The sequence below is a fragment of the Phocoena sinus genome, chromosome 9 (genome assembly GCF_008692025.1).
Source record: "Phocoena sinus isolate mPhoSin1 chromosome 9, mPhoSin1.pri, whole genome shotgun sequence".
NCBI lineage: Eukaryota > Metazoa > Chordata > Mammalia > Artiodactyla > Phocoenidae > Phocoena > Phocoena sinus.
In genome coordinates this window covers 87,468,196-87,491,608 of record NC_045771.1, presented here as the reverse complement: position 1 = coordinate 87,491,608, position 23,413 = coordinate 87,468,196, and the positions used below count along the sequence as shown (strand labels likewise).

Below are 23,413 nucleotides of genomic sequence, written 5' to 3'. Positions count from 1 at the left end.
AGAAGCACTACTTATACATTGGAAGAGAAAAATTATTCTCTCCCTGGGCTCAAAGTTGCATATAATATGCAGAAATTAAACTTTGGTTTAATTGAAATTTGGTTGCAGTTTGAGGCTTTATAGTTTCCTTGGGCCACCTATTGTATTCTTTTTAATGAAGCATTGAAGGATGGCAGCATTAAAAAAAATACTAATTTACCTCTGTTCTCTGGTTGTTTCAAGCAACAAAACACTTCGTTTTGTCCATTAAAACATCATTCTCAAGAAAACAGAAGTAACCCCAAACCGCTCATGATTGTCCTTAATAATGATTATATGCCTATCTATTATTAGCTTGTCTACCTTCTAGAATATATTTCAATTTTATTTTTTAATAAGAGCTTCATTGAGATATAATTTACATACCATAAAATTCATCCCTTTAAAGTATACAATTAAGTGGCTTTAGTATATTCTCAGAGTTGTGCAATCATCATCAAAAATTTCAGAACATTTTCATCACCCCAGAAAGACACCATGCATCCACAGCAGTCATTCCCCATCTCCCCATCCCCTGGAAACCACTAATCTACTTCCTGTCTCTATGGATATGCCTGCCTATCCTGGATATTTCATATAAATAGAATCATACAACATCTAGCTTTTTGTGGCTGGCTTTTTAAACTTACCACATTTTCAGGGTTCACCCTTGAAAGTTTCATGTTATAGCAACAGTACTTCATCCCTATTTATGGCTCAATGATATTCTGTCGTATGTATATACCATGTTTTATTTAGCCATCCACCTGTTGGTGGTCATTTAGGTTGTTTCCCCTTTGACATATTGTGAATAATGTTCCTAGGAACATTTGTGTACATATTTTTGTGTGAACACATGTTTTCGATTCTCTTGGGTATACATTTACAAATGGAATTGCTGTGTCATCCAGTAAATCAATATTTAACATTTTGAGGAAATGACAAACTGTTTTCCAAAATGGCTACAGCACTTTATATTCTCACCAGCATACATGAGGTTTCAATTTCTCCACATCTTCATTAACACGTATTGTTGTCTGTCTTTCTTATTTTAACCATCCTACTGTAGGTCTAGGGTAACCCAATTTGGGTTTTTTTTTTCCCTAATGGAGAATGGTATTGAGCATCTTTTCATGTGCTTATTGGCTATTTGGATGTCTTCTTTGGATAAATGTTTATTCAAATCCTTTGCCCATTTTAAAATTGGTTTATTTCTCTTTTACTATTTTAAGAGTTCTGTATATATACTGGATACAAGTCTCTGATCAGAAACAGGATTCGTGAATATTTTCTCCCATTCTGTAGGTTGTCTTTTTACTTTCTTGTTGGTATCTTTTGTTGCACAAAATTTTTAATTTTGATGAAGTCCAATTTATTTATTTTCTTTTTTGCTTGCACTTTCCATGTTGTATTTTAAAAAGCATTGCCAAATACAAGGTCATGAAAGATTTACCTCTATGCTCTCTTTTAAGAGTTTTATAGTTTTAGCTATTACATTTAAGTCTGTATTCCATTTTGAGTTAATTTCTTTAATATGGTGTGAGGTAGGGGTCCAACTTCATTCTCTTACAAGTCGATATCCAGTTGACTGAACACCATTTGTTGAGAAGACCTCTTTCCTCATTGAATTGTCCTGGCTCCTTTGTCAAAAATCAATTAACCATAATGTGAAAGTTTATTTCTGGACTCTCAGTTCTACTCCACTGATCAGCTTGCAAAATTTTTAGAAAACACCAAGTTGGAATTTTGATAGATATTGTGTTGAATCTGTAGATTCTTTTGGTTATTTTTGCCATCTTAACAATATTAAGTCTTCTGATCAATGACCATGGGATTTCTTTGCATTTATTTAGATCTTCTTTGGTTTTTTCCAACAATGTTTTGTATCTTGTCATGTGTAAGACTTGCACTTACTTTGCTAAATTTCTTCCTAAGTATTCTGGGTTTTTTGATGCTCCTGTACATGGAATTGTTTTTTTAATTTTACTTTCAGGTTACTCATTAAGCATGCATAGAAAAACAACTTATTTTTGTATATTGGCCTTTTATTCTGCAACCTTGCTGGACTTATTTATTAATTCTAATAATTTTCTTGTGGATTCCTTAGGATTTTCTGTACACAAGATTATGTCATTCACAATGACATTACTTCTTCTTTTTCAATCTGGATCCCTTGTATTTCGTTTTCTTGCCTGATTATCCAGGCTAGAACCTCCATTACAGTGTTGAATAAAAGTGGTAAGAACAGAATTCTTGTCTTGTTCATAATTTTAGAGGGTAGACTTTCATTTTTTCCAATAAGTATGACATTACCTCTTAGTTTTCACAGATGACATTTATCAGGTTGAAGATGTTCCCTTGTATTCCTAGTTTGTTGGATGATTTTTTTTTTTTAAAGAAGATGTTGGGGGTAGGAGTTTATTAATTAATATATTTATTTTTGCTGTGTTGGGTCTTCATTTCTGTGTGAGGGCTTTCTCTAATTGTGGCAGGTGGGGTCCATTCTTCATCGTGGTGCATGGGCCTCTCACTATCATGGCCTCTCTTGTTGCAGAGCACAGGCTCCAGACGTGCAGGCTCAGTAGTTGTGGCTCACTGGCCTAGTTACTCCACGACATGTGGGATCCTCCCAGACCAGGGTTCGAACCCATGTCCCCTGCATTAGCAGGCAGATTCTCAACTACTGTGCCACCAGGGAAGCCCTGTTGGATGATTTTTATCATCAAAAGATGTTAGAAGTTGTCAGGTTATCTTACTGCATCTATTGAGATGATCATTCATTTTTTGGTCCTTTTTCTATTAATGTGGTGTATTATACTGAATGATTTTTGTATATTGAACCAACCTTGCATTCCTGGGTTAAATCTGGCTTGGTCTTAGTGTATAATCCTTTTAATATGTTGCTGGATTCCAATCTGCTAGTATTTTGTTGACAGTTTTTGTGTCCATATTCATAAGTAATATTTGTGTAGTTTGTACTTATTGTGATGTATTTGTCTAGTTTTGGTACACTGGCCTTGAAGAATGTTTTGAAAAGTATTCCTTCCTAATCTATTTTTTGGAAGAGTTTGTAAAGGATTGGTGTTAATTATTCTTTAAACATTTTATAGAATTCACCAGTGAAGCCATCTGGACCTGGGATTTTCTTTGTGGGAATTTTTGATTACCAATTCAGTTGTTTACTTGTTATAGGTCTATTCAGATTTTCAATTAATCTTGAGTCAGTTTCAGTACTTTATGTCTTTCTAGGAGTTTGCCATTTCATCTTGGTTATCTAGTTTGTTGATATTAATTATTCATAGTGTTTTCTTATAATTCTTTTATTTCTGTAGTCAATAGTAGTGTCCCCTCTTTCATTATTGATTTTAGTAAATTGTTTTCTGTCTCTCTCTTTTTCGTGATTAGTATAGCTAAAGGTTTGTCAATTTTGTTGTTCTTTTCAATGAACCAACTTTTGGTTTCATTGATTTTTTCTATTGTTTTTCTATTCTATTTTTCATTCATTTTTTGCTCTAATCTTCATTATTTTCTTCCTTCTGCTTGCTTTGATACTAATTTCTTTCTTTCTTTTTTTTTTTATTACATTGGGTCTTGGTTGCTGCGTGTGGGCTTCTCATCGCAGGGGCTTCTCTTGTTGCGGAGCGCAGGCTCTAGGCACGTGGGCTTCAGTAGTTATGGTTCACAGGCTCAGTAGTTGTGGCTCACAGGCTCTAGAGAGCAGGCTCAGTAGTTGTGGTGCATGGGCTTAGTTGCTCCATGGCATGTGGGATCTTCCCAGACCACGGTTTGAACCTGTGTCCCCTGCATTGGCAGGCGGATTCTTAATCACTGTGCTGCCAGGGAAGCCCCTAATTTCTTTTTAAATGAAATGTTATTTTGACAAAAAAAGTTTTAAGTATTATATAATAGGAAAAGGCTCATAATAAAAAGGAAGAATTTCCTTCTCTACTCCTCCTGGTAGTGCTCCCAGAGTAAGTCACTGTAATCATTTTTTGCTGCTCCTTCTGGTATTTGTATCTATATTTTTAAATATTATACTTAAATCAAGTTACTTCACATTGTGGTAGATGAAGATATACATCTTTTACATCATTACCCCCCAAACACACAACTTTTATCCCCCACATCCTCTCAGTATAAATGTATCACATAGTTCATAAAATCAATCATCAGTGTTTCAATCAATAATTATATAAATATTATTCTCTGCAGAACCAAGTGGTATATTATAATTTTTTTTCTTTCTTGAACAACTTTTCATTTTTCCTAGATCAATGATTTTTTCTCTTTCTTAATTTACTCTGTCATTTTTTCTGGATCACTTTCTCAATTTCTTCCTGAGAAGGTATACATGGGAGGTACAATGTTTGATTCCTTATTTTTGATGACAGATTGGCTAGAAATAGAATTGCAGATTAAAAGTAATATTCTCTGAAAATTTTGAAAGCTTCTAGTGCTGTAATTGAGTGCATGAAAATGATGCAATTCTTCTCTTATTTTGAAAGTTCTTTTATTTCCTTTTTCTGGAAGCTTTCAGGATCCTCTTTTTAGCCTTGTTGGTTTTCAGTTTCTTGATAATGTGTATAAAGTAAAAGAAATAGGTGGCAGTCCAATTCTTCATGCCAGACGTTTCTCTCCATCTTCCTCTTTTCAGCCCCCTATATTGTACCTTATGTCTAAATTCCAGACACTCTCTGATACAATATTTCTAGAGAAGAAGACTCAGATTTATTAAATTTTCCTCAAAGTAATTCCTTTTCACCCACATAAATACTCAACCGACAAGTCTGTATTCTCAGACTGCCATAGGAATTATTCCCTATAATTATCTGAATCAACTGATATTTAACAACTAGAAATAAGCATAATCTGTGGATTTGAAATTTTCACTGTGCATTTCCTCTTCATGATTATAATTATGGCTAATAGAAGAATTATCTATTTCTGATCAAGTCAGAAATCATGAGAAAACATTATTCCCAAGTCCCTGATTAGTCTATCCATGTAATTGAGTTTAGTGTGGAAATTATTTAGTGTGGAAAATTGTCAAAGGCTTTCACATCAATGGAACTGTATAGATATTTCAGAAAATAACTCTGATATATGCTGAAAACACAATATAGAAAAGGTTCCATAATAAATAGGTTGATCAAAGATTATTCAATAAAATATGCAAAGACATTTTAAAATAAATAGAAAAAAAATTAAATCCCCACTGAATGGCTGAATACTAAAATAAATTCCAGATGAGTAGAAAGAATTCCCAAAAGAAGATGGATGCAAGCATCTGTTTAACTGAGTTTAGAATGGTAAAGAGCTTCTAAGCATGAAAACGCTAGAAAAAATTAGATGGCAATAGATTGAAAGATTTGATTACACAAAATTTTTAAACTTTTAAAAATTAAAAAAATCATAAAGACAGTAAAAGACTAACTATAAACTGCATAAAAATATTGGCAACAAATATAGCATGGAATTAATAGCCTTAACATTTAAAGAGCTCTTGTAAATCAATTAGAAAAACATTAAAACCCAGAGAAGGGACTTCCCTGGCAGTCCAGTGGGTAAGAATCCACGCTTCCATTGCAGGTGGTGCAGGTTCAATCCCTGGTCAGGGAACTAGGATTCCACATGCCATGTGGTGTGGCCAGAAAATTAAACAAAACAATACAAAAACAAAACCCATAGCAAAATTAGCAAGGACGTGAATATATAATTACCAAAGCTGAAAAATGTAACCAACAAACATGCAAAGTATCCTCACTAATAATCAGTGGGATGGAAATTAAAAGTAGCATGACAGCTTTGAAATGAAAACTGATAGACTGATAATGCTCATTGCCATCAGAGGTACTGTGGGATGGGTGCTCTCTAGGACACTGATGGGGACATGTACCTTTCCTTAAATGCTATTTGGAATTATGGCTTTCATGTTTATGCCCTTAATTTAGTTTCCCAGTCTTGGAAATCCATCTTAAAATGCAAGGTATGCTAAAAATGTCATACTCAGAGAAACAGTAGAATGGTGGTTACGAGGGGTTTGGGGAGTAGGGGAAATGGGGAAATATTTGTCAAGGTATACAAACTTCCAGTTACAAAATTAACAAGTTCTGGGGGTCTTTGTATAGCATGGCAACTATAGCTAACAATACCGTATCATATACTTGAATGTTGCCAAGAGAGTAGATCTTAAATGTCCTCACCATAAAAAAGAAATGATAATTATGGACAGGATGCATGTGTTAGCTAATGCACTAATGGTAATCATTTTGCGATATATAAATGTATCAAATTAATACCTTTCACATTCTTAAACTTATACAATGTTACATGTCAATTATATCTCAGTAAAATGAGAGGTAAAAATAAAAGATATGATCAAAGCTTATTTTATTATTTAAAATATTAAAAAACAGAAACAAAATTCCAACAATAGTATAATAAATAAATTATGATATAGCCATACAGTGGAATATTATTTAGCCTATCAACATCTTGTTCTAAAAATATTTAATGATATAGGAACTATTTATAATAAATATTAAGTATAAAGGAATAGAAATCTACTTTTTAGGCAATTAATTTTCTAAAAATCTTTGTATTCATAAACTAATTTTTAAAACTAGAAGACTGTATATAGTTTACTGAAATGTTAATAGTGATTATCTCTCCTAGGCATGAATATGAGTAATTTTATTTTCACATTAATACTTTCCTGTATTTTAAAATTTTCATAATACACAGAAATTATTTTTAGAACAGAAAAAAATACTGTTGCCTATGATAGAGGCTTGCCTTATAACTTGTTTCCTCCAAAGTAACCATTGTATGTAATTTGGCAGGATTTTACAAGAATATTAGTATTATATCAATACACCAATATTGTTCTAATTCATTATGATTAATTAACTAGGTTAGAAATCCTGTGCTTCATTAGAGCTTTCATCAGCTTTCTCACAGCCATAAAACATTTTAGAGTTTACAGCCCTTTTATTTTTTTTGGAGGATAAGGAGGTGACTTTTCCTATGGGCTATATGTTTCATAATTCTTTTTCAATTTTGTGCCAGTATTTTCCAAAATGACAGAATGTCATCATCATAATTCCTCACATTTTTTACAGTCTTTCCATGGAGTTGATTTCTTCTGATTTTCACCACAGCCCTGAACAAGAAGTAGTGCAAGTTTTTAAATCCTCTCTCAAAAAATAAACATTCGTTTAGGGTCAACATAAACCATTGAGTTGTGGTGCTGACCCACATCTTCTGATTCCAGATCTACTGTTTGAACTTTAGAAATTATCCAGTCCAGTCAGTTTATTTCATAGGTTAAAGAAATGAGACACACAGAAGCTAAGTGATACAGCCTAATTCATGTAGATAATGAGCGCCAGACCTAGGACAATCTCCTCTTCTGTATCTGCAACTAGTACTTTTTCTATCTGTCCCTTCGGAGATGATACCTAAATACTTAGCATGAATGTTTCAACAAATATACAGACTCCTTAATTCACTATCCAATGAATTTAAAAATTCCAATTTTTACTAAGGTTTTCTTAGAATTGGTTTACTATTTTACCAGTTTAGTCCTTGCATTGCCTAAGGATGCCTCTGAAGCAAGTTGACACAGGCTTACTTAGGTAAAAGGTGTTTAAAGCAGCAAAACCACTCAAACTCTTTTCTTTGATGAGTTTTAGTGATTTTAAAAGGTGGTATGAAAAGCATTTTTATTTTGAAGTTTTAGAAGGCATTTCTGGATTACAGGTGATTTAAGAATACTCTGGGAGATGTTACATCATGAAAACATGTTGCAATAGTAAAACAAATACATTAGCCTATTTACTTTTATTGCTCTTGCTGTTAACTAATTTCTGGGATAAATCTTGCTTATAATAATGTTTATCTTGATGATCTATTATTATCACCTAACCATCTTTCTCTAAGTGTTTCTTATGCATAATTTATGGTTACTTATTAAAGCATTTTAACATTGTATAGTAATCATAATGCAAACTAATAATTCATGTATTCCATGAACATTTACTGCGTGGCTACCATATGTCAAGCACTGAACACAATATAAAGAAAATAAATAGACAAAAATTCCTGTGGCTAGTGTACACGTAGCCTACTATAGAAGACACAATTCAAATTAACTCAAAAGATTTTTGCTGAGCACCTATCATATGTCAACAGGGCCAGACTAAGAAATGTGAGCACCTAAAGCAGGCTGTTACCTTAGCACCTCATCAAATTCATAATCCTTAAGGGTTTGTGAATAATTATTTAGTGGAGGCAGACAGAACATGATCTTTTTATTAACAAAAGTTGTATGTCTTTTCTTGTTGTACTTGTGGTTTTCTGAGCCAGAACAATTCTTGATTAAACTTGATTAAACTTGATTAAGCTATTTAGAATTTAGACAATAAAAAGTCATTCATTTTGGTGTACAGCACTCCTCCATTCAGTTTTTAAAAAGTGGCATGTGAGTTGGGAGCTTTGGAAGATGTTTGGCACCTGGGTATAATCCTTTTTGCTACATGAATCAGTCCTATCAGCCTTCCCTTACTTTAAAATTCTGTGATCAATCCTGAGAAGTTTGGCATCTCTGCTTCTTTTAATAGTTGTTGAGAGCAATCCTTTTGCACACTGACAAGACAAAACATAGTTTTGCCTGCTCAGAGGTTATCTTCCCTCCCTAAATCCACTTTGCTGTTGATTTACAAAGCAAACAAAGGATAAAACTCTGCCAGTGATAAATGTTTGCTTCTCTTTAGTGTTATATATCCTGCAACTATCAGTGCTTTTTCACCAAAATGATTATTCTTTATTTCAATGCAGTATCACATAGCAGTGTTATTGAAAATAATTTAAGTGAAAATAAGGGTTTCAATTACATTTGGTTGAGTGCATACAACACCATAGATGAACATAACTGCCAGATGAACATAGACCATTTATATTTTGCCAAATTCCCACATAGGCAGGCAGTGGTGGTCATGTCACAACCCACATCTCTTCTGGGAAGCTGATGAATTTCTTCTGATGTGTATAGTAAGATGCTCCCAGATATCAGAAACATAAAATTGTTGTGGAAAAGTTATCAAAAGAAGGAAAGGAGTTAGGATTTTAGGCCTGGTCTCATGCCGGACTATCTCAATTCAAACTCCTAAGTTTATCAGTTGGGTTTTCATTCCTGAAATCTCTTTTCACACACTAAAAATATCAAAATTGTGTATAGAAATAACATACAAACACATACCTTTAAAATTACTATGTATAAAAGCAAAGCATCTAAAATCTATATTGTAAATATCCTTTAGGAGAATTTTTTGTCATGGGCTAAATCTAATGTTAGTTGTAGAGAAAATGGCTTTTTTCTTGTAAGCCCAGACTTTTCTTCCCTTTTTCTTTTTCCCTTTTCTTGTTTTTCCTTTTCCTTTCTCTTTCTCTTCTTTCCCCCCTCCTTCCTTCCTTCCTTTCTTTTTTTTTTTTTTTCCCAAGGAACTTCAAACTACATTTAAAGTGGGAGAATTCCCATTATTGATTCAATATGCAGAACGCTTCTGAAAGTCTTTGAATGATAAATGTTGGATAAGGAAGATCCTTCATGGAATCTTTTTTAGTTATGCCTTGCTCACTTTTTTTTGCGGTACGCGGGCCTCTCACTGTTGTGGCCTCTCCCGTTGTGGAGCACAGGCTCCAGACGCGCAGGCTCAGTGGCCATGGCTCACGGGCCCAGCCGCTCTGCGGCATATGGGATCTTCCCAGACCAGGGCACAAACCCGTGTCCCCTGCATCGGCAGGCGGACTCTCAACCACTGCGCCACCAGGAAAGCCTTGCCTTGCTCACTTTCTAATGGAAGTTAAACTCCTATTATATATAACAATCTTTCTTTTCTATGGTTTCCTGTTAAATTTTCTGGAAAAATATTTCATTTTTATATATCAGTGCTAGTACTCCATCCCAGAAATCTGACTATAGACCAACTACTTCTCTCCTTGAATAGATAAAAGCATCCTTTGTAGCACTGAAAGTTCCTTATTTAATGTTTTAATTAAGCATGTTGTTAAAATTTCAAAGACAGACAATGCCTTTGACCAAATTCTTGCCAGGTTCAGAGATATGTGGATTCATAGCACCTTATCATGTACTCAGGCAATCAATTCCTTTTTAATCTGATTAATTTTCCATAGTATTAACCTTTTACTGTGGATTGTAGAGGCTTACTCTTGGTGGATCTGGAAGGCATCAACGTTGATTTTGTGTTAGTTGAGGTTGTTAGGTAGTCATGAATACGAATTTGCTACTTACCATGTTGTTTCAATTTATGATAAGAATGACTGTGATAAAAGAGGGCTGGGCTGCAAGTCAGATCCCCTTAAATTAGGAAGCTTCTATGTCAGAGCTGAGAAAATAGGCTGTGCTATCCTTGGAGAAGGTGTCTAATGCTACCTGAGAGATCTAAGAAGGTTTTGTAAGGGGAAGAGATTCCTGGATAAATTTTAGAGTATGAATAAAAGATTTTTGGCAAGAGACTTTGACGCACAGGGGACAGGACATAAAAAATTTGGCGGGCATGAAATAAATCGTGCATTCTAGAACCCATGAAGACTACTCTGTGGCTCAATTGCAGGGTGCAGTGGGAGGTGAGGCTGGATACACAGGCAGGGACCAGAACCTGAAGAACCTTTTAGGCCATTCTAAGGAATTTGACAGACTCCTTTAAGTGTTGGAGAGCTGCAGAAGGATTTCTAGCCATCTTAGAAAGAAAACTGGCACTATGTGAAAGCTGCATTGGCATGGGGGTGAATCTGGAGGGAGATTCCAATCGAGAGAGTGTTGCAGCTTATCAGATGACAAATTATCAAGTCCTGAATTAAAACATGGCTGTGGAGATGGAGAAAAAGGGTACACTGGAGAGTAAGTAAATAAAATGGACAGAATTTACTGATGAATGAGGAGGTTAAGTCTGTGACTCACTTTTTTGACTTGAATGACTAGGATAAAGTTTATATTTTTACATGAGTTAGGGGATATAGCTGCAGTAGTTATAGTATATACATGCAAAACCCATTTATACACACACACATATATTAAATTTCACATTAAAATAAAAATATAACTGTTTAAAAAACAAGCTCTCATGAGGTGATGCAAGCTTGCTGTAGCACACCATTACCTGTGCCACGTGATTTTGGGAAGCACTTCTCTCAATAGAGGCTGCAGCTAGCATGTGTGTGTGTGTGTGTGTGTGTGTGTGTGTACATGCTCATATGTGCTCATTTAATCTTGAATCATGGAATCATAGAGGTTTAGAATTTATAGGAATTTTGAAGATCATCTGTTACTATTTTTTTAAACAAATCAGGAAATTAATCAGGAGAGGTTAAGTTACCTCCCAAAGTAATAGAACTAGCTGGTTTTATTTTGATTAACACGCTACATCTTGTGGTACACGGGCGTCTCACTGTTGTGGCCTCTCCCATTGCGGAGCACCGGCTCCAGACGCGCAGGCTCAGCAGCCATGGCTCACGGGCCCAGCCGCTCCACAGCATGTGGGATTTTCCCGGACTGGGGCATGAACCTACCTCCCCTGCATCGGCAGACGGACTCCCAACCACTGCGCCACCAGGGAAGCCCAACACGCTACCTCTTAATTTGAGTAGTTAGCTCTGCTGAGTCTCTTGAAAGGGATTAACCATTATGGTTGCCATTAACCATTAACTTACTAGCCCTATTTGAATTATTTTATTTATATGTTCTTTGTTTTACTGATGAAAATTATACCTTGATCAGAAAATATCATAAATTCATATATTTGGTGATTTTTAAGAACATGGAGACTGTGATTATTGGATAAGCACATAAAAACATTAAGGCTGAAATTTGTGTTTGGAGGGAGAGAAAGTATTTATACATTTAACAGAAGGAAAATGCTATGACTTAGGAATAAAAGATGTAATTATAAAAACAAAGAGCCCAGTAAAAGCTTTGAAAAGCAAAAGCGTTATGAAAACATCCACTTTTTTTTATCATTTTGCAATGGCCTTGACGTGGTTTGAGAGTTTAATATAAAAATAATTTCTCCCTGAAGTTATTCATTACTCCTTTTTACATGTTTTAAATAATTTGGTATTTTTTTCTTGTTTTAATAATGGTCAAGCTAAATCCTCAACCTAATTAGAAGGTACAGTAATTTGCTTATGAAAAGGGGTCAAGAATCTTTGTAAGTGAATTGATTCCTTTGAAGATCAAATTGACCAAACTTGGACCTGCTCTCTCTTTTCCCATGTTTCACATATTTATTGACGTTTCCTGGAGGGTAGTTGGCACAGGCACGCTGATATTACACTAGATTAACGTCATGTTGCTGACAGATGAATGCCTTTACAATTGTCAATGGACGAGACACAGGAACATATCAGACCACATTAGTAAATCAGGGAGAAAAGTGGGAAAGTCACCCACCACTGGAGATGTAAAGCACATCGTCCTAGGTTTAAAAATGATTCTTTAGATTAATCTGTGAGCAAATTGATTGATGAAGTAACGAAACAGTACACTTGGGTAGGCATTGTAGCAACTACATTTAAACCCCTTTTTAGTCCTGTTTTGGAAACTGGATGGCAATATTGCACAATTGTGAGCTGAAAAAATATAGTTTTGATTCCCTTATATGTTCAAATCATTATAACAGGTGCCTTGGTGGGAGATAATTTTAATTATTCCTTCTGGAATTTTACTATTCCAGAAGCTTGAAATCCGTTTAGGTAGAGAGACTTTAAGTATCAGAAGAGTGAATATTATTGTCTTTAAATAACTGTTATTATTAACCCTATCCTCATATAGAGAATCTGAAGCCTCAGGTGAATAAAGAGGTACGAAGACAGCTTGTTAGCGGCAGCTCACTGTGGTCATGTACTGGTCTTTCTGATTCCAGGAACTGTGAGCTTCAGCTTTGTGCCTCATTACAATACATACTTATTGTTAAATGGCTTGGGCAAACAGTTGCTCTAGGAGTTCAGTAAAAACTAGAATATGGCGTGTTCTTTTAAATTCAGGCTATTTCAAGCTCTGAATATGGTGATCATAATGAACTTTCTTCATTTGGCAGAATCTGTGGAGCTTTTCAAATGATAGATCATAACAGCCCCCCTAACTTTTAAAATTATTTATTTAATAGGGATTCTTGTTGGCAAACTTGCTCTAGAAACCTATGCATCTCCCAAGAAGATAAGTACTTATTAGAAGCTTATTTAAGAAATTTGGTCTACTCCCCAGGATAGTGAACAATGAGGATAGCTTCTGAACTCTTCTAAAAAATTACTGGTAATTATGGAAAATTAAGTACAAGGTAGTACCAACATAGTTACTAGCACCACAAATTTGATAGACGTCCTCCTAAAAGAGAGCTATAAATTAATTGCATAATATAATTCTGAAAACAAATAAGGCCTGTCACCATATATCATAGCTGTATCTTATTATAACAAAAGAAAAATATATTATGGGTTAAAAATTGGAGGACATGACCTCTAGGGACTTTTGACTCTGAGTTACTGAGACTTTAGCAATTTTTGAATACATAAATATATTTTTATATTTATATTTAAATGTATATATTTATGTTTATATTTAAACTATATATTTACATATTATATTTAAATATATATTTATATTTCTGTAGAATATTTGAAGTAAGTACTGTGCTTCTGTAAGTAAACCACCATGAATTATTTCATAGCTCTAAATGTGTTCAAAGTAGACTTGCCATTATTGACATGTCACACCCTGGGGCATGTACAGCAGACACATTCATGGGTAAAAGCAATGGTACTTATGTTCTTGGTGGTCACCTGGGCTTCTGCTCTTTCTTCCCCCAAAGATAAGATGCTAATAAGCAGACCCTTAAAATCACTAACCATGCACCTACTGTAGGGTTGGGCATTTTTATATTAAACTGTGATCTGAGGGATTTAAAGGTTTGTAAAGAAGGTGATGTACATGATGATTATCTGTCAACACGTGTGTGTGTGTGTGTGTCCTGTGTATCCTTCCAGGGTTTTCGCAGCAATGTTGATGAGGTTAGCATCCAGCGCTCTTATATTTGGTGGAGAAAAGGAGCGATGCAAGGGATGTGGGGGCTGATAGAGGAAATGTGATAGAGTTGAAAGGGAACTGCAATGAGCTGACTAGAAGCCCAAGGACTCAGAACACTGTAGGAGAAGCAATCAAGAGAAATGTACTGAAAAGTTGGAGTCGAGAGCACAGTCTCAAGGAGGCATGAATTTAAAGATCAGGCCTGGAAAGCAGGCTCTCCCTCTGAAAAGACATCACAAGCTACCATCCCACCTTTGAACCAGATCAATGACAATTTAATGTTAACAGTTAAAAGTGAGGACTCTGCACTCAGACTGCCTGGGTTTGAATCCTGGCCTAGCACCAGTTACATGACATTAGTCAAATCAAACAATAGATCTGTGTCCCAGGAAAATGAAGGTAATAGTATCTACCTAGTAGGGTTGTTGTCAAGATTAATTGAGTTAATTTATGTAGAGCCCTTACAACAGTGCCTAGCAGGGGGTCAATTTCAATTCATAATATGTGTTATAATAGTAATAACCATATATGCATGGTTTATATATATACATGACACATATGTGTGTGTGTGTGTGTGTGTGTGTATATATATGCCTTATATATACCTCTACCAGTCACATTATTATTATTATTACTACTTTTATTTTTCCCAAGCAAAAGACTTCAGAGAATGGCATTGAGCACATAGTATGCTTCTTTTTTTTTTTTTTAACATCTTTATTGGGGTATAGTTGCTTTACAATGGTGTGTGTGTTTCTGCTTTATAACAAAGTGAATCAGTTATACATATACATATGTTCCCATATCTCTTCCCTCTTGCGTCTCCCTCCCTCCCACCCTCCCTATCCCACCCCTCCTGGCAGTCACAAAGCACCGAGCTGATCTCCCTGTGCTATGCGGCTGCTTCCCACTAGCTATCTACCTTACGTTTGGTAGTGTATATATGTCCATGCCTCTCTCTTGCTTTGTCACAGCTCACCCTTCCCCCTCCCCATATCCTCAAGTCCGTTCTCTAGTAGGTCTGTGTCTTTATTCCTGTCTTACTCCTAGGTTCTTCATGACATTTTTTTTTCTTAAATTCCATATATATGTGTTAGCATACGGTGTTTGTCTTTCTCTTTCTGAGAGCACATAGTATGCTTCTCAATCCAGTTCTGAACTGCTGAGCCCTTTCTTCAAACAACATTAAATACTTAGAACAAGTATTAGAACCAGGTGCTCTGGTTGAATTAATGGTGCCTGAAGCATTCCCTGCTGCCCATCCCTCTGACTCCCATGGAGACCCCTGGGTACCACTATGGAGCACATTTTGAAAACTGCTGATGTGGTGGGAAGAATCCAAGGCTTGGCATCAAGACCTGGAATCAGGTTCCATCTGCCATTAACAGGCTGTGTGACCTTCAGCAGGTGTTCCCTGGTCCTCTGTTTCCTGACCCATACACTGTAAAGAGTTAGACTAGTTCAACGGTTTTCAAACTTTTCCACTTCAAACTCCCAAGTGTTCCAGAGAAGTGCACCAGGACCTTTTGGAGAGTGGGTGGTAGGGAGCATGCTGGGTGAGGAGAGGGAATCCAGCAACTTCCAACAGGGCTCCCCTGTTCATATATCGGAGTTCTGTAATATTTGTTTGAAGAATGAGTACCACTGCTAAAGAAATTTTGACTAGATGATAAAAGTTTCTTCAGTTTCAGTTGTTCTCTAGTTCTCAGAAATTCACTCATTGAACCACAGTAGAAGAAGTAAAAGCATGAATGAAATTCTAAATCTGAAGAAACTGAGTAATAGGGGAAGTAGTATGGACGATTCACAAGGTGCTATGCAGTGACCCATATATATCAGTATCTCTGATAGCCAGGGAAAAAGCAAAACCTCTGTGACATGAATTTTATTTGGATACTTTGGTTTTTTTGTGTTCATGGGAGCATACACTGGCACAATGATAATAAGTTTGTGGACCACCGAGAAATATTACTGTAGGAATAGTATATACTTAAAATCTGAAGACAACTAAAATGAACAATTATTTAAACATTGTATGTTGCAGGGCTTTTCTTGGTGGTTAGTGATTTCAGAAAATATATCCCTTGCAAAGTAAATGTCAAATTAAAATTATACATCTATGATTGCCGTGTTGCTATCAGAAGTATATGTGAGCTCGGAAGCTCTTGACTTAGGCTTCCCTGGTGGTGCAGTGGTTGAGAGTCCGCCTGCCGATGCAGGGGACGCGGGTTCGTGCTCCGGTCCAGGAAGATCCCACATGCCGCGGAGCGGCTGGGCCCGTGCATGAGCCATGGCCACTGAGCCTGGGCCCGTGAGCACAGGCCGCTGAGCCTGTGCTCCGCAACGGGAGACGCCACAACAGTGAGAGGCCCGCGTACCGTAAAAAAAAAAAAAAGAAAAAGCTCTTGACTTGATTGAGATTTGAATAATGAAACATATTTAGGTAAATCAAGTTTCCATGTTCTCTTTGGAAATAAATCTTGTAACTGATGAGTCTGTGGGTCATGTTTATGGCTTAGATTGGCCCTAAATTTAGTCCCTCTCATGTTCACCTTGCTAAAAGCAATGGAAAACCTATAAACATATGTGAATATATAGGGAGAGTGGTAGCATCTGTTTATCTGTAATTTCAATAATGATTAATATGCAACAACAAGGGCTGATTACCCTTATAAACTTCACATATAGTGTGAGTTGACGGCTGCCCAGTGATTTTTCTCTTCAATTATATTTCCGTTCCACCATTCAAAACTCTCACTACTGTGTCATTGTGTGTGTGTGTGTGTGTGTGTGTGTGTGTGTGTATGTGTGTTAATGTATAATATTTTCAGTTTCACAGCTGAAATATGTTAGCTTGGAGCAACGTCACCCATTAACACTTCATCATGGCTTAGTCTATCAGACTACTTCCAGAGACTCAAGTCCTGGGAGACTGACACTTGTAACAATTCAGTGGGGGATAGAAATCAGAAAGGTATGCAGCATGGAGGAGGAGCGTGCATCCACCTGGAGACCAGAGTGGGGATGTGGGCAACCATGAGGTCCTGTTGGGCTGGACAAAGGGCAAGATGTTGACTGAGGGGTGCACATATGGAGGGGAATTGCAGAGGCCAAAAGTTGCCTTTTGTGACTTAGCCCAGTGCTTTGTACATAATCCATCTTCAGTAAGTGATGGCTGAATCAAATTATTTTTGTCCTAGGCTGGTTTTGGCTAGAACTAAACTTGAGATTTAATGTTAATATATTTTAGTTATTAAAAAGATTTTGTATGGCTTATTTTCTGAAATCAAATTTTTTAAAGAGGCATGATTTCCTGTTTTAAATTCATTTAAATAATACCTTTTGTGCCGGAAAAGAATCTTTTTTAAGGAAAAACACTTCAAATATAAAGCATAAATAATTCTTCCTTTAATAAGACAGTTCCTATTATAACCATTGAATAACACATCTGCTGCAAGGATGTTATTTTTTTCACCAGTCCATGTGCACAGCTCTGATTAGAGGAAGTAAAAGATACACATCTCCTTCAAGTGGTGAATTAGACCCAGTGGGGAAAAGGTATATTTTATTATGACAGACTTTGTAATTATGAAAGCTCCAAATAGGCCTCTTTAAAAAAAAAAACTTTAAAAATATAATTCTCCGTCTCAAATCTGTTATGGTGTTATGGTGACTGTTGATTTCAGAAAAATATACATTAAGAGCATCTTCCTCCAGTGTTAATATCATTATTGCACCACAAAACATTTTATATCAAGGTCTCCTGAAGAATAAATTTTAATAAACATCCTTTCCATACTTTTTCTTCTACCCAAGATTTGCTCACATCTGCAGTTTTCAGAATAAGCCCACAAATGTTACAGTATCTTTACAAAATAAAACCAATCAGAAGATAATTCTCAACCCAGGTGACTTGTTTAAGCCTTGACTCTATTGCTCATTTTTATCTCTGTTCAGAGGCACTTTTTAAAAAAAAAAAAAAATCATATCCACATAACATTTAAAAATGAGGTTTTAGGGCTTCCCTGGTGGCGCAGTGGTTGAGAGTCCGCCTGCCGATGCAGGGGACACGGGTTTGTGACCCGGTCCAGGAAGATCCCACATGCCGCGGAGCGGCTGGGCCCGTGACCCATGGCCGCTGAGCCTGCGCGTCCGGAGCCTGTGCTCCGCAATGGGAGAGGCCACAAACAGTGAGAGGCCCGCGTACCGCAAAAAAAAAAAAAAAAAAGAGGTTTTAAAAAAGTTTTAAAAATACATTGTTATCACCAAACATATTACAAGATTTGTATTTACCTTTTTCTGTTCATTTTCAGGGCTACAGCAACACACAAAGGCCAGATTATCTTCAAAGATGCTTTAGCCCAGCAATTGTGTGAACAAGGAGGTAAGAATCGTCTTTGACTTCTTCGTATTGGTTGTGTCAAAATTATTCATGGTAGGTCCTATGTACTGAGTAAGCATTTCATGACTATTACTTGGTCATGACACTTTAGAAATGGAATTATTGACCCCTTAATATCTCTAATAATTATTTAGTTACTACTTATTGATAAAGATCTGTAGAGTTCTGAAGATACTAAGTGTGAGTGAAATAAACCAGAGAAAATTTATATTCTTTTCATAGTTTGTTTTTCTAATGATTTATATTTAGTTGTCCTGGAAATATAAATCTTACTAATTTTAGAATTTTACAGAAACACATCTGCGTAATTTACCACTTAAATTTCTTGTTAACTTTGTCGAAAATATTTGTTTATAGCTTTTAATATTTGAGTGTGTTATAGGTGATTGTGTGTGTAGTATCTATATGCTTGTTTCAACTGTGTGCGCTATTAATTTCAGATGCAACATCATTTTAGATGTGTTAAGTGTACATTAAGTAGTCACATTAAGCTTTGTGACTGCCTCATACACATCCAGACTCTCACCCATGCCAAAGTCTCATAGATGCACATATGGGAATGTATGCACAGGCACACAATGAAAAAAATGTCATCCCATTTTCACCATTATCATAGGCATATTATCAATTTTTGTTTACAGAGTTCTATTTTGGAGGAAACTTGTTAACTTAAGAATTACATTATTGAATGTAAAGGAAATTTCTACTAATTATCTCTCTGCTAAGGAGACTCTAATGGGTTTAAGACAGAAATTAGGAAAATTATGTGGATTTTTGAAAGGCTTCAGAAAGTACCATTTATTATTTATAGTCATATATATCATCAATATGGCTTTATCTAAGTAATGAGACACTTGATGACCATTACTGGCAAACTTCTGATTGTTTACCTAATAACTCTTGAATCAGAAAACCCCATTCTAATTCTAGTTTCACATATATTATCAGTGTTCTTAGTTTATTTGAACAGATTTGTATTCTGTGACTTTTGAGAATGCAAAAGTGTGATAGCCTTTGTGTAGGCTCAAGAAATCTACCACAATGTAAATCTTTTTCCAGACTATAAAAATGTTCACGTTACTGAAGATATAGAACACCATATAGCAGTGAACATTAATATCCTGAAAACTGCATAGTGTCAGGAAAAGACATGTCTAATTTTACTGACATTTATCATTGCCTAAAAGCTGATTTCTTTTAAGCTTTGAATTTTTGAGTCTCTTCTGTTGTAAATGAATTGTTGGGATTGGGTTCATTTGAAATGAAAAGAAAAAACCAAGAAAAATCAGTGGGAAAAAATTCTCAACCAGTGAGGGAAAAAAGTACCTTACATAATAGTAATGTTACACATGACCATGATTTACATGATGGTAGACTGGGATGTTATTAAAAATTCTATTCAGCCCAGGACCAGAGGAAAACATTGAGCTTTTTCAGCAGCACCTAATCAATTGAAATCATATCAATCCATCCAAGATAGGGTGGAAAGGATGCTAACAAGATTGATTGCTTCCTGCTGTCGGGAATAGTAAGGGAAATAATTGGTGCTATAAAACATATATTTATTTTGGCCCTCTCCACTTTTAATTAAAACATCAATTATCTCCTCAAATAAAATAACATAAATTTAACATGTAATAATATCCTATGCATTGGATGAGGAATATCTAATATAAGTATTAAAGAGAGTAAAATGACAGTCTCTATATATCTACCACAGGACAATGCCTTTCAGTCACAACGTACTTGGTAGGTTTGTTGATTTTAATTAAATTAAGGAATTTAAACAAAAATTTTGCTTGTGGAACTTGAGGATAGCTATTATTACAAGATGATTGCTGGCTAAGCATATTATCTATTTTTTTAATTGAAGTATAGTTGATTTACTATGTTGTGTTAATTTCTGCTGTACAGCAAAGTGATTCAGTTATACATATATATACATACTTTTTTATATTCTTTTCCATTATGGTTTATCCCAGGATATTGAATACAGTTCCCTGTGCTATACAATAGGACTTTGTTGTTTATTCATCCTATATATAATAGTTTGCATCTAAGCATATTAAAAAAGTAAAAGAATCAGAAAACATACTAATGATGTCTTAGATGGCATGTAATCTTGATCCCCTTCCTTAAAAGGCATTCAGTGAAGGATTTTATTCTGCAAACATGTATCCAGCACCTGCAAGCCCCTGTCCTAGTGCACAGTGCTAAATATGGATATAAAAGTAAAAACAGCCATTTCCTGTTCTTGAAGGCTGGGATCACAGAGGTGGCTAGATTCGCCTGGGGTGGTTAGGAAAGACATCCTGAGGATCAAGTCCTGAAGGGTCAGCCGCAGTTTAAGAAAAAATAGGAGAGAAGGTTCCATCTCTCTTATCCTTCCCATTGCTACTGACCCACTTTAGATGAGGACCCATCCCCTCCTTGGGGAATTGCTTACTAGCCTCTTCCCTAGTTTCCCTGCTCCCACTTTCTCTGTGCTCTATACAGAGCTACTAATGTGGAAATAGGATTCTATCATTTCCCTGCTTCAAACCCTTCAATATCTCAATTAGAGGCAACAGTTTATCTTCAGAGTAGAATCCCTACTGCTATACGAGGAAAATCCTTTACAATCTGGCCTCAGTTTTCCTCCCCTGCCTCATTTCTTGTCATCCTTTCTTTTCTCCTTAAAATTCCTGGCATGCATGTCACTTGATCACCAGTGTTATTGGTACTCTATACTCTCCCTGTCTTCTTTGCCTGATCGACCCTTTTTCATCTTCTTGTCTTCTTCGTCTAGCTCAGGCTTTCAGACCCTGCTTTGGTATTACCTCCTCCTGAAAAAAAAAGTCTCTGATCCCCCTTACAGTCCTCCTCTATCTGGTCTTGGCGACTCTCGTGCATGGTGACATAACTCTGAAGGCGCAGGAATAATGCAAATGGAAACACTGTTAGCACTACTATGTGCCAGACTGCACCCTCAGCACTCCACAAACATGGACTCGTTTAAGCTTTACTGCAGCCCCCTGAACTATTATTATCTGCACTTGACAGATGAGGAAACAAAGGCACAGTGAGAATAACTTAAGGTCACACAGCTAGAAATTGACCAAGCTGGGATTTTATCCCAGGCAGTTTGGCCAGTAGCCCACGGTATTAGCATTCATATTACATTGCCTTTCAAAGAAATCTCTTCCTTAAGCATGCATTCGTTCATTTGATAACTATTCATTGTGTGTTGTAATAAGAGCATTAACGCACATGCCTTGTCTGCTGTTCACTATAAGCTCCTTGAGGGTAGGGACTGTGCTCTTTATTGCTGAATCTCTAAAGCCTTCCACGATGTGCAGTGCATAGTGTGCACCCAATAAATGTTATTGAATGAATGAATAGTTGGAGTTCAGTGGTTGGATTTCAACATGTTGGCCTGAGGAAGCTGCTTTCCATCCCACAGGGCTCTCCAGCAGCCTGCTGAGTAGAGGCAGTTTGGAGACACATCAGGATGTAGATGCTGAGGAGGCAATGTACTCATCCAGGGAGTTCCCTGGAGAAGGGAGGAAGGGGCCCAGTGTGGAATGCTAGCCATTGCAGGGACGGAAGAGGGAACTCTGGGGGAAGGGGCAAGCTTCAGAAATAGGGGTACTAAGGAAGAATTTTCAACATGGGAGAGGCGTTCAAAAGGGACAGAGGCTTCCAAAAGAATGGTGAGGAGAACAAGAAAAATGCTATAGGAGTTTTCAATTAACAGGTCATTGGCAATTTATAAGTGAGGATGGTTTCAGGAGAGGCCAGACTACATGAGCATCTAAGCATATTAAAGCCTTACAGGTTGGAAAGCTCTTGCCCAGGGTTTGGAGTCAGACAGTCAAGGGAAGACAAATTGTTGTGAGTTGAGAAGTATTTAAAGTTGAGGCTTTGAAAAAATCTAAGATTAAAAGGAAGGAGAGGAAGTGCACCCCGAGTGGAAAGCAGGTTCAAGGGAAAGATGGGTTCGTTCTCTCTCTCGCTCTCTCTCTCTCTCTCTCACACACACACACACACACACACACACACACAAAGTATTTATAGACTTTCACTGCCTTGTAGACAAAGACCATCAGGCGCACACCTAGAGTTGAACAGATGGGGTTTAGTGCTCATTCCAGAATAGGAAAAGGTACATCGTTGGGAACTATGGTGTGGGTCAGTAAGTGGAAATTATAAAAGGAATCATTATGATATTTGGGCCTATATTTTGTAATTTGGGCTCAGGTTTAAGGAGGTGGGGCTTTGCTCTGGATTGGATGCTATTAGCAAGTGTGGGTATTCTATGGTTGGGGATCTCAATAAATCTTACCCATAGGGAGGGCAGAGCAGAGCCAGGCTAAGGCTGTAATTGATAAAGAAGCAGTAGTTACTCCTATCAGCCAGGAGAGAGGGATGCATGGTATATTGTGAGTTGGACAATGTTCTGGTTGTGCTTGCATTCAGATGTGATTATAAAGTGGTCCTTTGTCTGTCTTGACCCATCATGATAACAGAGTGGCTTTGTGTGAAGCTGATGTTCTGTGAAATTGTTTCTGTTCACTGGAAGAGCACCAAGGCCCAGCTGTGAGTGCCAGGCCAGCTCCTGGATGTCAGGAGCTGCTTTTCCTTTCTTGAGGCCTGAGGGGAGAATGATGCTAAGAGGCAGTCATTTCCTTTTGGATTTAGCCTTTACGAGGACTTTTGAATCATAGAGAGTTAGGTCTGGATCCAGGCTTTGTGTGACCATACTCTCCAGAATCCCTAGCACAAAGTACAAGCTCAGTAAATGATAAAGGGAAGGCATCTTGCTGGAGCAAAATTTTATTCAAGGTCAGCCAGGAGGAAATAAAAAGACTAAGTAGATCAGTGTGGTGAGATTATGGACATTTAATTTTTTT

At 36.5% G+C, this 23,413-nt stretch overlaps 1 protein-coding gene across 2 annotated transcripts in view; it reads left to right on the top strand.

Moving 5' to 3' along the window:
- Positions 1-23,413, top strand: part of RELN (reelin) — a 518,443-nt gene that overhangs the window by 197,423 nt on the left and 297,607 nt on the right. For both annotated transcript variants that reach the window (XM_032643899.1, XM_032643900.1), the window contains exon 4: positions 18,433-18,503. In XM_032643899.1, coding sequence (XP_032499790.1) covers positions 18,433-18,503 — 71 coding nt within the window. The remainder of the gene's footprint in view (positions 1-18,432; positions 18,504-23,413) is intronic.